A 16,981-nucleotide genomic window follows, 5' to 3' on the forward strand; every position below is an offset into this window, starting at 1 on the left:
AAATACAGAATTGGATTGCCATGAAATTTGTATCGACATACATGGATGAAACCTACTGACTTTGATCACTACCATGGGGTTGACACTTGTGGTTTAAGTGGAAATATTTTGAAAGATATTGGATAGATTTCTATGCAATGTACTTGAAATATTCAAGGCCCCTTGTGGATGAATTCTTAAGAATTTAGTGGTCCTCTAAATCTGCGTCTTGCACCACCGTGAGGTTGACACTTCTTTATATAATTTGTCACAAATATCCCCCCCCCCAGATGATCAATTGTGATTACGTTGATCCTTTTGATTAAGAGTCACAATCAGTTCAATGAGTAGTATTAATTGTTAGCATGCTTATAATAAGTTATAACTGTTAAACATCAAGAGTATGTTAGCATGCAGATGTGACCATTTAAATCACCAAATTCCCCAAAATCTGTCTTGAGTATCAAACACCAGACTTGTGAATTCACAATAGTGCTTATGAACAATAATGGTCTCCAAAATGGTGGTTCATGAATGGAATATGATTGAACATGACAAGTACGCTTGTTAAGTAAAAGTACAAACTATTCTGAATAGTTCTGTTTTCATGCAGTTGAATAAACCTAACTAACATTATCACTGATTGGGGATTAATTGCAGTCCAGGTTGATGATGATGAAATGGTGGTTTCAGTAAGACAATAACATCCATACCTCTCTGCCATTCACATGTGGTAATGAACTTCACAGGTGACATGCTTTTCCTCCAATCTGCTGGATGCACACAATGGCACAGGATCTATACAGGTTTGTGTGAAAATGTTCCCATTGAAAATCTGCCTGCGTTTCGAAATAGACTTCCGTTAAAACCCGCCAGGATGTGGCTAACTTACTCGTTAGCAAATGCTTGATGCTCGACTTCCTGCACCAGTCACTTGTTCACTTTGGCTCACTGCCATTTCTTGCAGGTCGTCCAGGCAGGGCAGTGTATATACGCTAAGGCATGTGTGAGTGTGTTTGCAGGAAACAGCTGTCTTGGGTTTCATATGTAGGGCAGAGGTGAGGCCTGACACTCAACCCAACAGTCTATGAGCAGAAACCCAAAATATTCAACTACAAGTAGCTTAAAGCTGCACAGACCTGCAGAGTGGAGAGCTCGAAAACAATAAAAAGCCTTTCTTTGACACGAAATGTATGAAAGATTTGGGGTAAATTGCTCAACCAAGGCATTTTATTTGCATTAAAGTGTAACCCTTGGCAACGGCACAATTGTAAACAATATTTTCACATTATTTGATGAAAATATATATTTGAAATATGGTTTTCAGTAAAAAAAAACAACTAAAGAAACAGCACAAAGAAAATCTCTAATGGAACTAACGGATGACCGAGCCCCTACCGGAGCTACCGGGAGGCAGTCGAGAGTTACAGAGTGAGTCCCCGCTGCCCGGAAATAAGTGTAAACAAGTATTTTTGATATAAGAGAATGCAACACATTCTGTGAAGTAAAATTGTGTATATTATGTTTGAAGAACTTGATTCAAACTCGAGATGACAGAGATCTGAGAGAGCATTTGGGTGGAAATCTGTACATTGGCTGAATATATCAGCAAACATCTGTCCTCTCTCCGGTTAAAACCAAATTTTTGGTTATAAAATGAACAATACCACCGACTGAACGTAGTCAAAAAAACGAATTCCTCTTCCGTCAGGTTATAAATGATTAGCAAAATATGAAGTACCCTTCATACAAATATGTTATGCTATGCTAATACCTGTTGATGCTTGGCAGGTATCATCTTAGTTAAGCATGCTAACGTTTGAAGCTGATGTGAATGCCATATTTTACAAGAAATCTTCAGACCGACAAGTCCACTTTCAGCTTAGTGTTGACTGGAAGTCACGTGACCGTGGTGTAGTTCTCTTGACTTCTAGCCTTACCCTTGCTTTTTAGTTCTGGTAACTATATATACATTCACGCTTGAAAAACAAAATAATGAAAGTGGAGTTGATCTGTTCAAATTAACTTGCTGAATTATACTATATATTTGCCAGACTGCAATTTAGATAGATAACACACTCTTTAAAGAAACAGTTCACCCCAAAATCAAATAATACTATTTTCCTCTCACCTGTGGTGCTATATATCGAGGTCCGTGGATTATCTTGAGTAACTCAGGTCATGATTTCTGGAAAGAGACATTGGTGCTGAGTTTGTCAAATATAAAAAAATGTTGGCCCTCCAAAACATCTCACACCGAGACAATCTAGATTGATGAATAGTAGCACAGGTAAGAAGAACACATTATGCATTTTGGATTTGAGGCAGAACTGTCCCTTTAAAGATGAGATTACCTTCTATTCAACTCCGATTGCCCGAATAATTTACACACCTGTGACCGCATACCATTCAATGTACAGTCGAAATGTGCACGTGACATTAGATCAGTGATCATGCACCACCAGGCACCGCCACTGGGAGGATTCTCTCTCTCTCTCTCTCTCTCTCTCTCTCTCTCTCTCTCGCTCTCTCGCTCTCTCGCTCTCTCTCTCTCTCTCTCACCCCCTACTTCTGTTTTTACTCTTCTGACGTCAGCAACCTGCAACTGAACGAATGAACTAACGGACGACCGAGCCCCTACCGGAGCTACCGGGAGGCAGTCGAGAGTTACAGAGCGAGTCCCCGCTGCCCGCCTCGGAGGAGCCAAAAACGGAGGAAGATCCGCCGTGAGCCGCCGCGAAAACCCGGTGCTGGAATCAAACGATGCGAGCGCTGCTCACCGCCGCCAAGTAACGACCAGCCGACTGTCGACGAGCGGAGAGGAAGAGAACCGTTACCGTGATTTACCGACGGAAACGCGCGAAGGGAGACGAAGGACGGACGGACCACCACCGAGGCCACGCTAGAGAAACGGAACGACTGCGTTGGATCAACCCGAGAGGATCCTGATTTAATGCGTTAACGGCGCTTGAGAGCGCGAGAGAGGGAGCTGCCCAGAGCCAGAGGAAGAGGCATCAAAGGAAAGGAAAAGGAGGAAATTAACCAAGACAGACAAAAAGAAGAAGAAAAGATTTGCAACCAGCTTTTTGGTTCCACGCGCAAGTGTCATTGAATACACCTTTTTATTGTTTTTCCCTTCTTCTTTTTCTTCTTCCGTGGGTCCCGGTATCGGTTAAGCTATCAAGCTGTGTTCTCTAACCATGGGATGTACTCTGAGCGCAGAGGAGAGGGCGGCTCTGGATCGGAGCAAAGCCATCGAGAAGAACCTCAAGGAGGACGGAGTCACCATGGCCAAAGACGTGAAGCTGCTGCTGCTCGGTAAGGGAGGGCCCCGTGGTGCCACGGCGGAAAGGTGTGGTGTGAGGGGGTGGGCGTTTGGGAAAGGATGATCAGAATGGTGGAAAAGGATAATAAATAATCAAATAATATATGACGTCCGTCATAAAAAAACAACGATATGAGCAAAAACCAAACAAATGACATTGGCTTGCTTGATTTTCTTCCCCTTCCAAACACACCCTAACCCTCTCATTACATCACTTTGAAGCCACCTGCTACAATAGGGGTCTATCCATCAAAGATATGCCAGGTGGGGAAAATGTCTCTCTGCAGAACCAGTCAAGTTGTGGGTAAAAGGTGTACGCTTGATTCTTTGTCATCTATTTGACTGACTAAATTGGAAAATGGATGGGAATTAAAAAAAAAAAAGGATGTTCGGGAAGAAAGGGTGCAGCCACTTTCTCCATCTTTTTTTTAATGATCTCCACCCAGCTGCTGCTGTCTTTATTCACTTATGGTTTTAAGAGGCATATTCTTTCTTTCTCTCTCTCACTCACACTCACACACACACACACACACACACACACACACACACACACACCCTGTTTACATTGTCTTCTTGTCTCTTATCCCTCAGGGGCTGGAGAGTCAGGGAAAAGCACCATCGTCAAACAGATGAAGTAAGTCTCTAATAAGCACTAATAACGTCTAATAACTATAGAGTCGACGTTTGTCCCTCTCTCACTCTTTCTTTCTTTCTGTCTCTTGCTCACACACACACACACGTACACACACACATAAAGGTGCCCCTCACCCCAACCCTACCCAGCTCGGTCAAACATCTGCCCGAACTTCACTCTTTGGGCCCTGGTCAAACACCTGATTGTTGCTCTGTGTGGGTGGGAGGATTGTGTGAAAGGAAAACATAATGAAGGTGCAGTGATTCACTGTACTGCTAGTATGCATAGGGGAGCTGTGTTCTATGACATGGTCTGTTCTAACATACGTTTCATGCAGATACACTCGGTCATGCCACTGTCTATAAACTCATCTTCACTCCAGTCCAATAATATCAGAAGTAGCATTTTACTGCGATGGTTGCTTTGAGCTTGCTTTAGTTAACTGGTTCAGATTTGAGGTGTGGCAAATTTAAGATGTCACTTTTTGATGTATTCTCACTTTTCAGTTGGACTCACACACAATTTGTTTGAGTATTATTATTAGTAATATTTATTCAGTATTAGAGGCTAGATTATGTCGACAATATTGTTCACCTGGCCGACTGTCACAAAAATGTAGGATAATATTACCAATCGAGTGACTACTGCTACGAGAGAGAACTAACAGTTAGTTTGAATGAACAAGTCTCACTTCTGCTACCATCATTACTGTATAGTATAGTCATCGAGCTGAAAACATTAATTAATTGATTGATTTAAATCTAATCTACAGCTATTTATAGATTAGATTATTCGTCAAGAGGAACAGTGTCCATCATTTCGGGGGATCTATTGGCAGAGTGGGATGAAATATTAATAACTTTATTTTCCTAATTTGTGTATAATCACCTGCAATTACAAATCGTTTTGTGTTTACATTAGTTTAGAATGAGCCCTTCAGTTGCCACTGGCTGCTGTGGCATACAACACCGTTGGCTGGGTCAGTCAAGGCCTACTTCGGGGTCAGTCCCATGTAGCGGTCTTAAAGTACCACCACAGTGCTCCGGTTTAACCACTGTAGTGTCTCAATGTATACATGTGGTACTTAGCACTGAGTTTAGTGACTTCATTAAAGCTGTTTTTTTTTTACCTTATGGTATCATAATGTCCTTTTATAATAGTCTTTCCTACAAGGATGTGTCTGTGGTGCAACCATATCATACTTAAATAGTACTTTTTCTATTTACTATATCACTGCAGTAATCCTATAATATATCAACAGGATTTACTGTAGTTCTTTTTTTAAGTCCCCCTCCGTCATTTCATCTGTAACCTCATTCAGATATGAAAATTCATATGTCACCTGTCGTGACATGAATTTTCTTCATTATCCTCTGCTGCGTAATTTTACAGACAGCTGAGTGCGTTTTAGCTGATAATGGTCGTACTGGGACATATCACATGAGGACATGATTCAGTGGCTCCAGATGAGCCTGTTTCTCAGCTGTTAATGGTCATCCAAGCAGCACTTTCTGCACACTGACTGACCAATGCTCCCAGTGGGTTCATTGAATAGATAAGAGGCAAACAAACCTTGTGGAGCAACTGAATTCATTGATGTTGTGTGACTGCTGGAAATCATACATTTATGTAACTTGGTTTGACGTAAATGTATATTAATGGGGGGCTGCGTTAGTCCATTTTGGCTGATGCCTATTATACAAATGTTGTTTTATATTATAGGATGCTATTCTTTGCCAGGTTTTCTTTTGTAAAATAGGTCTTTTGATCTTAATGGGACAACCCTGGTTGAATAAAGGCTTAACAAAAGAAAATAGGAGGTGAACCATGAGGTTATTGCTGCTTTACACCCAGTATTACAATAAATGCACATCATATTGGTGTATTATTAAAACATAACATGTAACAGTCGTGCCATATTTTGTGACAGAAAATGAGCCTGTCTCTTTTCTGTTGTTTCCGTCTTCCAAACTGGAATAACTGAGTGTTGGAATTAGAGTAACTAACCCTCACTTTCCGGGCTAAGCATCAGGGAATGATGCATGTTTAAGATGTTTTTAAACTAAATTGTATGTAACTTATTGAGAGTCCATTAAAATAACTGTAACATTGGAGCCGTGACCGTAGCATGGCCACGTGTGTACAGTTTAGGCTATTATGCTAACTCCTCAAGCAAGACACGCAAACTTGACTTGGGTCTTGTCAATCAAAGTGAAGGAGCTTAAGCTACTAACTAGCTTTGGCTCGGACTTGCTTTTGGTGGACATAAGCAAGTCGCCCCCCCCCTTCCAATAAAATAACACTTTGCAGCCAGGCGTAACGCCTCATTTTCCTGGAAACCCTGATTTCCATATGGAGAGAGAAGCTACTTTTCAAGTGGTGGACAGCGCCCTGTGAGGGAAGCCTTCACGTTCCTGTTCAGAGACGCTCTGCTATTTCCGGAACCGCATCAGAGGAACAGAAAGCCCTTGCTGCATTTTTTTTCTTTGAACATCTGGGGTGTGTTCAAGTGACCGTGTGTGTGTGTATGTGTGTGTGTGTGTGTGTGTGTGTGTGTGTGTGTGTGTGTGTGTGTGTGTGTGTGTGTGTGGTGGGGGATTTTATTTGTATTTGATAATGTGTATTGAGCTGCAGTGTGTGCATGTGATATCTGTCAGTGAAAATAAGTTTATTATCGCATGTACAAAACAGTGGAAAAAATCCACAACTGTGCCCACCTTTTAAAGACTTCTAGTTTTGAGTCTATTTTTTAAGTTGATATACAGAAAGTACTTTTGAAATGTGTTTTGAATGAAATGATTTACCACACAGTACTATGGGGTCAGATCAGTCTCAATAATTGCAAATGCACACAGAGAGATTTACAAATGCAAACACAAAGATTTACAAATGCGCACAGAACAATTTACAAATATGTTTGATTTACAAATGCACAAATAAATTAGACTCACAAATGCACGCAGAATGACGTGTCTGTGTTTATTTATTTGTCAATCGCACTGCATTTGTTTGTGGATTCTTCACATGTGTGTGTGGATTTATGAGAATCCCCTGCGGTGGCTGGATCCACAAATGCGTTTTTTCAACATAGACCTAGCTGTAGCCAATCAGATGTCGCCCTCATTTTCAGCCAATCACATGAGCGCATCTCCCCCTCCCCTCCCCACGGGGCTGCCAGCGTTACAGTTGCACAATTTGCAGAGGGATACACAATTAATGTACACCCCCACCCCCATTGTTGTAAGTCATTGAAAGTTCGATATAAATGTAAATCTTGTAATCTACAAATAAATCTTGTAGAAAATCTTGGCGCGGCACGAATGACGCGAATAGAGCGAAGCGAAAAGTTCGCCCGCTGTCATTCAGACGTTGTCGGTGAAAGTCACCGAGCTGTGATGTTATGTATACATATATACATATGATATTAATGTTATGAACCCAAACACGAGGGCGTTAGATGTTCCGACGTTTATGGGATGTCCACAACAAGTATAAAGCAGAAATAGTGGATGACAGAAGTTATAACTGTTTCCACGGAGTAAAGCCACGGAGATAAGCCACGCCCCCTCTAAGGCGCAAATAAAGCGAATGACGCTCATGTGATGGCGACATCTGATTGGCTACAGCTAGGTCTATGTTGAAAAAACGCATTTGCGGATCTAGCCACGGCAGGGGAGTCTCATAAATCCACACACACATGTCAAGAATCCACAAACAAATGCAGTGCGATTGACAAATAAATAAACACAGACACGTCGTTCTGCGTTCATTTGTAAATCAAACATATTTGTAAATTGTTCTGTGCACATTTGTAAATCTTGTGTTTGCATTTGTAAGTCTGTCTGTGTGAATTTGCAATTATTGAGACTGATCTGACCCCATACAGTACACTTGTCTTCCAAAATTCTTGTTTAAAGCACAGATTATTGCTTTCTCAGATAATGCAATCACTGAGAGGCAATAACTCATGACAAAGCACTCATAACATCTCTGAGGTGAGCACAGGAACTTTTACAATGTGAGTGTGTGTGTGTCTGTGAAAGAGATCTGAGAGTGGATTTTAGTTGTGTATGGGCACATTAGTTATCAAGGTGTGAAGCAACATTTGTAAGACAAGGAGGGGAAAGGAATGATGAAGCGAAGAAGACAATGTATGTTTGCAGAAAAGGGGAATTTAAAGGAAAATGATTGTTTTAGAATCGTGTGACTAACTGGAATACTGTGTATGTTTGTGTATATGATCGCCTGTCAGTGAGTTTAATATTTAGGCCAGCAACCCAAGGGACTTGGTTGTGTGTGAACAACGTATCTCTATCTTGTACATAGGTGTGTGTGTGTGTGACACCATCTGTTTATGGTGCCTATGTGTGCAAAGGTTCTCTCGTTGCCCAGCTGGCAAACTGACCTCTCCAGCAGTGCTCACTGTGTGAGAAACATAATGTAATTTGGTAATATTTTCCTATTATTGAGCAGAAACAGGGAGGTCCTGCTTGTCACAGCCACTATAAAACTTGGGGCGGGGGAAGAAAGATTAGAGCTCCTAGTACACCACCCTCCCCTTTCTTTAAAAAAAAAAAAAAATCAGTGTGAGTTGCCCTTAAAGGCTTTAGAGGCTTGTGCTGTAAGGGCAAACTCCAGAGATGGATATAAGAGTAGCAGCTGTACTTTAAAAAACAACAACCATACACTAACAAGGAAACTTGATCTTAAACATCGAGTTCAGCTTACTCATCATGGTTAGTACTACTTTGTCTGGAAAAACATCTGTAAAATGGCTCTGGAGGGAGTGCTCCAAAGTTGGACAAAATAACCCAAATTATGTCATCAGGGTTATTTCAACTTGGGCTTGGAGTAATCACATTTATAATATGTGTGTCTGTTACAAACTTTGGCGATTATGTCTGTGAAAGACATTGGTAAATACCAAACAGGACTTGCATTGTGGGAAATGTAAGATCCAGTGGTTTTCGGAGCTTTATCAGTATCTCGGTCTCTGCTTTAATTTTGTTTTAAATTTGTACCCCTTAAAATCACATCAACTAATATTCCTTATCGGTCGTATTTGCTCTGAATATGTGCGTAAACTATCGCACGTATTAAGCCATCTGCCTGCAGAGAGGTCTCGACACTTTGAGAAAGTGAGCACAGTGAATCTTCATGACTTTTCCAGGCCACCTGATAGCCAGAAGACTCATGACCATGAAATCTTTTCATTTTTCATACCCGATTATATCTCCAGGTAAATAATTTGTTCAATCATTAACAGTTTACAACCTGTGTAGAAGTATACACACTATAAACATATCCTATTATGTTCACAGGTGCTGAATAGCAGCGCTAGAGATGGCCTCTGTAGCTCACACGACAAAGTTTGATTTGTAGTTTAACAACACAAATCATCCTCCTCGTTTATATGTGCTAAGGTCGTCTGCAGCGTCGGGTCTCGAGACACATCTGCTTTTTTAAAGACAAGAACTCCTCCTTTGTTTATATAACAAGGCTAAAGCACTGTGCCAAATTATTTAAAATAACAAATGTATCCAATTGTCATTCAGTCGCTATGTGTACAATACACAGCTTCACACCCTCGGTCTTACTCCTTTTCTTTATCTCGGGCTTGCGCTCACAATGTATGTGTGTGTGTTGGGCCGTGCTGACATGATCGGAGCCAACTGGCCGAAGGGAGAACAAACGCTGTCCGTCCCTCACGGCTGCACCACTTCCCACTGGCTGTTTCCCACGTGTGTGTGTGTGTGTGTGTGTGTGTGTGTGTGTGTGTGTGTGTGTGTGTGTGTGTGTGTGTGTGTGTGTGTGTGTGTGTGTGTGTGTGTGTGTGTGTGTGTGTGTGTGTGTGTGTGTGTGTGTGTGTGTGTGTGTGTGTGTGTGTGTGTGTGTGTGTGTGTGTGTGTGTGTGTGAGAGAGTTTGTGTGGTTTCTCTAGAACAGGAGATAATTAGGTTTAAGCCTCAGAAGAGGAAAATAAAAGGGGGAGGGGGAAAAGGTGGTGGGATTTTGTGCAGAGAGGCAACGGGAAAGGGGGGGTTATAGATGGAGGAACACAGACAGGGAGTTTAAATGAAGGAACATGTCCAGCACATAGAAAGAGAGAAGCAGTTTGTAAGTGGACATTGAATAGACTGAACTGAGGAAGATGGGAATTTTGAATAAAGTGGATAAGGTGAGGAAAAAAAGTGAGGAGAATTACAGGTACACCAGGCAGAGGCAACTGGGTAAGAACATTATAATCCCTTTTTCAAAAGGGTAAAGTGATGTTTGAGTGTGAAAAGAAACAGGAGGAGAGAAATAAAAGGGTGAAGAGAGGATGTGTGAATGAGGTTGGGCAGGGAAGTGAAGCCATTTTGTGCTCAAGGAGAGAGATTGGCAAGTGAAAGGACATATTCTCACTTATTAAGCAAGCTAGAGGAAGTGACAAAGGGTGACGAGGACATGGTTGTCAGGGTGCAAAGGGTACTCCTCTTCTGGACTCTGTTATCCTCGATAATTATTACCCTCCTTTTCCTTGGATGGTTAGACACAAGAAGAGACAAAAAAGAAAGATAGGGGGGATGGGGAGGGGGGTCTCATGTTGGCATCAACTCAGTGTTGCATGAAGAGATAGTCTGTAACTGGTCATCTGAAACAGTCCGTCAGCCAGATAGTCATCCTTCATTGGTTAAATATAGCCGTGGGCGTGCTCATTGCCGGAATGATTTGATTGGCTGCCTCAGTGAGTTGTGGAATAACAGCAACGCAACATATTACGATAGCTCTTTGTGTGTGTGTGTCAGTCTTTGATAACAGTGTGTGTATTAAGCATTTGAATAACGTTTGCATTTTGTAAATGGGCAGCTGGGTTTAATCACATCATACGCACTTATGATGGTTCACGCCACAAGCGGCACGCCGACATTCTACAAGCCATTTTTTATGGAAGCCGGTGACATAAGCTACAAGCTGGTGCCCGACACTTGTAGCCGCGCGGTGCTGCAAATCAGAGTTGAGCTGGTCTCCAATGTCTCGGTTAAGTGTCAATCAATCATATGTTTTGGTTTCATCCTCTTCCGTTCTATCTAAAGCAGATGCCCAGTGCCCTTTAACGACATAACAGTGCCAACGAAAGTTTGAGCACGCCGACCGTTTAGTTGGCCACGCTTTGTCGCTTTGTCCCTTTGTCCCTTTGTCCCTTTTTCGCCTTTTTCCAGATGCGTTCGTAGCGCGTACACAGCATTAGACACACGTATAATTGAACCAAACTAAAGAAAACTTCCACTCTTCTCCTTTTAATCTAATTTTGTCAACCCCCCCTTAACTCACCTCATTTACACTAGTCCTCTGGGGGATGAAACGTATATCCTTGTGATATTACAAAACATTTCCCACAGTCATGCCGAGATGAATCTTGTCATACGATTTTAGACACCCCAAAAGTGGACCATACCATTTCTTACACTTGACGTTAGTTGAATGTGTTGTCTGCCTGTCTGAGTTGCAGTGGCTCGCTTCCTTCTATGCTCATGTGTCAAAGACACAAATGTAGGTTTCTAGCTGCTATCTAGATGGTTTTATACGCTTCACTTTCTTACCTGCAGAGTTTCTGAATGTGTCCAATGTATTTTCTTCTTCTTCTTTGTTCTGTAAGAAGCATTTTTGTGGCATTTTTGTAGTTTGGCTTTCTTGAAGAAACGTTACTTTCTTGATTCTTGTTATTCTAAGTTTGTACTCATGGTTCAATCCACTTATTGTAAGTCGCTTTGGATAAAAGCGTCAGCTAAATGAAATGTCATGTAAAATAATAGAAATAGGACTCCATCACTAGTAGCATACTTTTGTAAAGGTATAATGGCCTTGAAGCTGAAACAGGAATGGTTAACACGTTTGTTGTTCTTGTGAAAATTTGTGCACGATTAAACTTGATGCTTTTAATGCGGCTATAAATGGGCTGCTTTGCGGTTTGTTTGTTTTTTGAAGGCGTGGGGGATTGCTGGTGCCCTAACCTGGTGGGGTGTAGAGAGGTTTGTGTGTGTGTGTGGCCTAAAAGGTTTGGGAGCTGCTGCTCTAAGCCACGTCTGCTCTCTTTCTTGGTCTGCATAGTTGAATCCTGCCAGTTCATGTGACTGTGTGTGTGTGTGTGTGTGTGTGTGTGTGTGTGTGTGTGTGTGTGTGTGGTCCGCGCGCTAATCAGGGCTTCGCACAAAAAACAAAGCTCTTTTGCGGGAGGAATGTGTGTGTGTGTGTGTGTGTGCGTGTGTGTGTGTGTGTGTGTGTGTGTGCATGCGTGCTTGTACACATATGTGCAATTCAGTGTTTTTTTTTCTGTTTATGCTGTTTTTGTTCATTAAGTTGATGTGGTTATTATGCCAGGTTTTTTTTGTGTTGTTTTTCTGTTAGGCCTATTTTCCAGTTCAGATCGCTATGAGACAAAGGAGTCTTGTTTCAGTCTTGTTACACCATCAGCTGACATTATGTCAGCTGATGGTGACTGTGGCTGATTTTGTGGCTGGAAGTCTATGTCTGAATGCGTGTTTTTATTTCTGTGTTTGTATCACAAACAGTATGTGCAGTAGTAGACACATGCTGTAATACATACTTGTGATTTCTTGTGACGCCTTTAGCTGCATTTGTAACATTGTGTTGGATTGCACCATATTGGATTTCGGGTTTTGCTTAGTTTTTCCCCTCCAGTATGTAAATTAGGCATACAAAGTATTAGAAATAAACTAATTTGAGCATAATGCTGTCTGATACAACACCACCACAGGTACAGCCTCAAGATTGAGTCAACACACAAGCAGCTGAAATTATAGTTGAACAGAAACTAAACATTTTAAGAAATTAGGGCTATTGCTTTTCTTAGCAATACATCATACAGGTGTTTGTATTTTTCTGGCCCCTCTATGTAAATCCAGAACACTGTCTTATTAGAATGGATTCTTTGATTCCATTTGGTATTTTGTGAATTCAGGAAGTAATTGGGTTGTTTAATGTCTTTAATATTTTGTTATCACTCACAAAATAGAATAGCCAAACATAGAAATAATGCTAGAATGCTGATGTTTAGCAGGTAACATGTTTACCATGTTCACTGTCACAGTTTAGTGCGTTAACATGCTTGAGTTAGCAAAAAAAAAAATAATAATAATGTTGCTCAGAATGTGTAAAAAATGTCACAGCTTCCATCCAATAGTTGTCAAGACACTTCTATCAAACCACAAATGTCGACCTCAGTGTTGCGCTAAACGAACCGTCAGGGGATCCTTCAGGGAGCTGTGTGTGTGTCTAGGAAACCTGGACGTCCGTACCAAATGTTGGGATATTTCTCAATATAGCCTATGTGAACACCTTTAATGTGACTTTATGACAGATTGAATGTTTGGACAAATAAAGAGTGCGTTGCTGTGTCTCCGGACCACAGCCTTTTATCTGACAGGTTGTTGGAATTCAGGAAGGTTTCATTGGTTTGTCTCCTCTAGATGACCGGACTCTACTTGAATCCGCTCAAAGTAAGTGATTCATTTTGAAACAGCGCAAGACAGGAGAACTGAATAATTACATTTCAACCTTATATCTGGGACGACCTGATGAAACCTGTGGTCTCACTCCCCGTCCGTCTCATTGCTTCAACAGTCTGGAGGATCCAACAATCCAACAATGACTCAAATTGCCTGGAACAGAGCACACGTTGACGTCTACTGGCTTAACCATAGATGTTATCAACTGCTGCTGGAGCAACCACTTCCCATAATTGTACCGTCAACTGGACATGCAGAACAAGTCACTCTGTTTTTGACATCACTTTACGTATAACTACTTTTCTAGTGTTTGTAGTTTACATGTGATATATTTATCTTTTCCTATCCTTTTTGAAGTCTGCTGGCAAACAGTATGGCCTGGATATGATTAAAAGCATTAAGAAACAGCAATAAAAAAAAATACAAACCGTGCATTGTAGCAGTTTATTAAAGAGACCAAATCCCCAGAACCAAGGAAACAAGTATGCTTAACGGTAGCTAGGTAGAGGGAAAAAAATGTTGTTCGTAGTTGGCTTATCTTCATCTGAGAGGATTATTGATTGTTATTGCTGAATTCTACAGTTTAGGCTACCAAAGACCTGAAGGTGTACACACCCGGCTGTTAAAGCATAGTGGTGTGATGGGATGAGCCAATAATACAGTTACAACATAGTTCGATATATGGTCAGCAGCTGTATCATCATGGCCTGCTAACAAGGATACTTAAACTCATGATTACCAAGTATTGATTTCTAATGGGAGTATCTGGAGAGGGGATGTACTTTCAACAAGCTTTGCCCTTTGATTTCAAAGGTACAGCGTGGTGACTAATGCTACTGTCTCCCCAGCCAATACAAATATTTTGACTGTACCCACAAATAATAAGTGGATTGCAAAGGATTATTGCAAGGTTTTGGGTGTGATTCTCTGTTCAGCTGTTACCTGACTGCTAATTAGGCAACGGTTATGGCACGGCACTCTATGCAACTGGCAAACTCAGCTTTGCCAGGGGAGCACCTGTGTTCAGGTGGTGTGTGTGTGTACGTGCGCCTGTGTTTCCCTGTAGAAATCAGTCAGTGGGGAGGGAGGAAGGAAGGGTGCATCGCTGTGCTTTGTAATTAATAGTTAATTGCCCATGGAAAAGCAAAGGAAGCAGAGGAGAGTAGTGAAGAAGAAGAGATAATTAGCAGAGAGATAGAGAGAGATTGTCTAGGGTCTTTATTTCTCAATCAAATCAGTTTACAGTTATAGTGTTTATCAAAAACCTACAACAAAACTAAATCATGCAATACAAACAAAACCAAGAAAAAACACAACTTGTAAGTTCAGAACCAGAGCATCGCCTCTGACTGAACACAGGACGTCCTTCAGAGCCCAAAAGTTCACAAAGAGTTCCGTGTTTTCTGCGAGTTTGTAAAAACCAAACTCCACCCTGAGCCAATCAGTCAGGAGTCCCGTCAGCATCAAACTCACGTCTTCTGACCCTTTACCCCTCACACGGTTTTTCCTTGTTTTCCAACTTGCTGGTTTGGCCAGTCCTGGTACGCTGCTTTCCTCCCCAGAGTCTCAAAGTCCCTCAACTGGGGTGTCTTTAGAGACAGCAGGATGTCCTCCCCCTCCTTCCACTGTCCAACCGCAGGACAGACAACCGGGGGTGGGAAGACATACATCATCGTCCCATTGGTCAGATAATGTTGGGTCCCACAACCGCTCTGAGGGCTTTGGGCAGAGAAGCACAGACCTCCTCCACCAGCCTGAGCAGCAGCCTGCTGGACCAGATGTTGATCAGCTCTGCAAGCTGAAGGATGGAGGTCTTCATTAGATGACCCAGCTTCACATAGCTGGCCTCTCTCAGTCTGGATCTCAGGATGACCGACGTCAGGACCTGGGATGAGATGTAGCTGCTCCCAAACAGCGGCTCCTCAAAGAGCCACATCTCTGATGGTGTCATCACAGCTCTCTGGTGGACTGTAAAAACCTGCCACACCTGTAAGACGGACTGGTAGAACGGTGTCAGACCAGTTAAATCTACTGACTGGGGCTGAAGTAGAAACAGGTGTTTGTCATACCCTAACCATCCAGCCTTCCTCAGCAGCACACAGGCAGTATCAGTCCATCGCAGGCCGAAGCTGTACAGCAGCCTCTGAGCTGTCTGCAGTCTGTGATGCGCGATGCAATGTCCACAAGGCCCTGTCCTCTTTCCTGGACCGGCAGGTACAGGACCGCAGATCTCAGCCAGTGAAGCCCGGCTCAGAAGAAGTCCACAACTGCCCTCTGGATTCTTTCGATTCTTTCGTTTGATCATCTCTGAAGGTGACCGCTCTCTTCTCTCGGTCGCTCCCACCATTAATGTTTAAAGAGCCAAACCTCACCTTGTGCATTGAAAAATGAAAAAGAGCAGTGATGGAGGCAACAGTAACACGAAGATTAAGTGCAGCGCATCCATGGCAGACTCACTTAAAGGCTTTCAACATTTTGGAACCTTTATCCCTCTTCATCAGCTTCCTGAGACTCGTCATGTGCTTTTTAAGATGGAAATGTTTCTTCTCATCTAATGACTCCCTATTCCATTCCTCTACTCCAGTCAGTGCTTCCTTCACCGTGGGCACTGCAAGCGGGGACACGTGCAGATAAACGCCGTTCAGAGTGACGCCGCATCCTGGAGGCGTAGCACAGGTTACCGTGTCCCACGCGGTCTCCCACAGCTAGGAGAACCGTCTCTACTGGGACACCCGGGTTGGGCTGAACCCGAACTCCATGCCTCAAAGACAGGGACGGCGTCTCAGACGACGCCATACCAGACATAAACAATGTTTTTCACTCTACAAAAACCCCAATAAACACACCAAAATACACCGACAAACAGACAAATCAATCACTCAGTGACTGTGAAAGAAAGAAAAATCATGAAAGGTTTGAGAAAATATCATCAAACATTTAGCCTCATCACGCTCTCCACCACCACCACTTTCCTCCAGAGAGAGAGAGAGAGAGAGAGAGAACAAACTTGTGACAGTGAAACAGATCGATAATGGCAGACGGATTTAATGAGGTCTTCCCAAATGTAATAGGGAACTGTAATTATTCTCTTCTCCTGTCCGCCTGGGTTTAAAAGCATGTGTGTGCAGCTCCTGAAGTAGTGTGAAGCAGACCGTGTCCCTTGGCACAAGAAAGTCTTCATCATCACGTGGAGCCAGGACTCCTCTCCAGCAAGGGATTTATGATTGGACTCAAAAACCGAACACGTGCCTGTCACAGCGCAGAGATATGAAAGTTACATTTGTTAAACTTCTTTTTACTTGTTCTCAAATCTGAGAATAATTACAAATGTGGAGGTAAATCAATTACTTTAGTTTTGCCTTTTGTCTTTGACAACTCTGTCAGATTGTTGCCCAATTGTTGCAGTGTTGCTCTATGTTTTGTAGAGACATTTTTTGTAGAGACATTTCAGCCCAAACCACAAATTCCAACCTCATGGTGGCGCTGTAGAGGAAAGGTCATAGGATTCAACCTCTGGAAACCGGCAATATTTGGA

The 16,981-nt window shown here is 42.3% G+C and overlaps 1 protein-coding gene across 3 annotated transcripts in view; it reads left to right on the top strand.

The window, feature by feature from the left end:
* The first annotated feature begins 2,574 nt into the window (after positions 1 to 2,574).
* The window catches only part of LOC117732641 (guanine nucleotide-binding protein G(o) subunit alpha), a 79,973-nt gene continuing 65,566 nt past the window's right edge, over positions 2,575 to 16,981 (top strand). For all 3 annotated transcript variants that reach the window (XM_034535704.1, XM_034535706.1, XM_034535703.1), the window contains exons 1-2: positions 2,575 to 3,297; positions 3,896 to 3,938. In XM_034535704.1, coding sequence (XP_034391595.1) covers positions 3,180 to 3,297; positions 3,896 to 3,938 — 161 coding nt within the window. In that variant the 5' untranslated portion in view covers positions 2,575 to 3,179. The remainder of the gene's footprint in view (positions 3,298 to 3,895; positions 3,939 to 16,981) is intronic.

This window comes from Cyclopterus lumpus, chromosome 6 (genome assembly GCF_009769545.1).
Source record: "Cyclopterus lumpus isolate fCycLum1 chromosome 6, fCycLum1.pri, whole genome shotgun sequence".
NCBI classification, from domain to species: domain Eukaryota; kingdom Metazoa; phylum Chordata; class Actinopteri; order Perciformes; family Cyclopteridae; genus Cyclopterus; species Cyclopterus lumpus.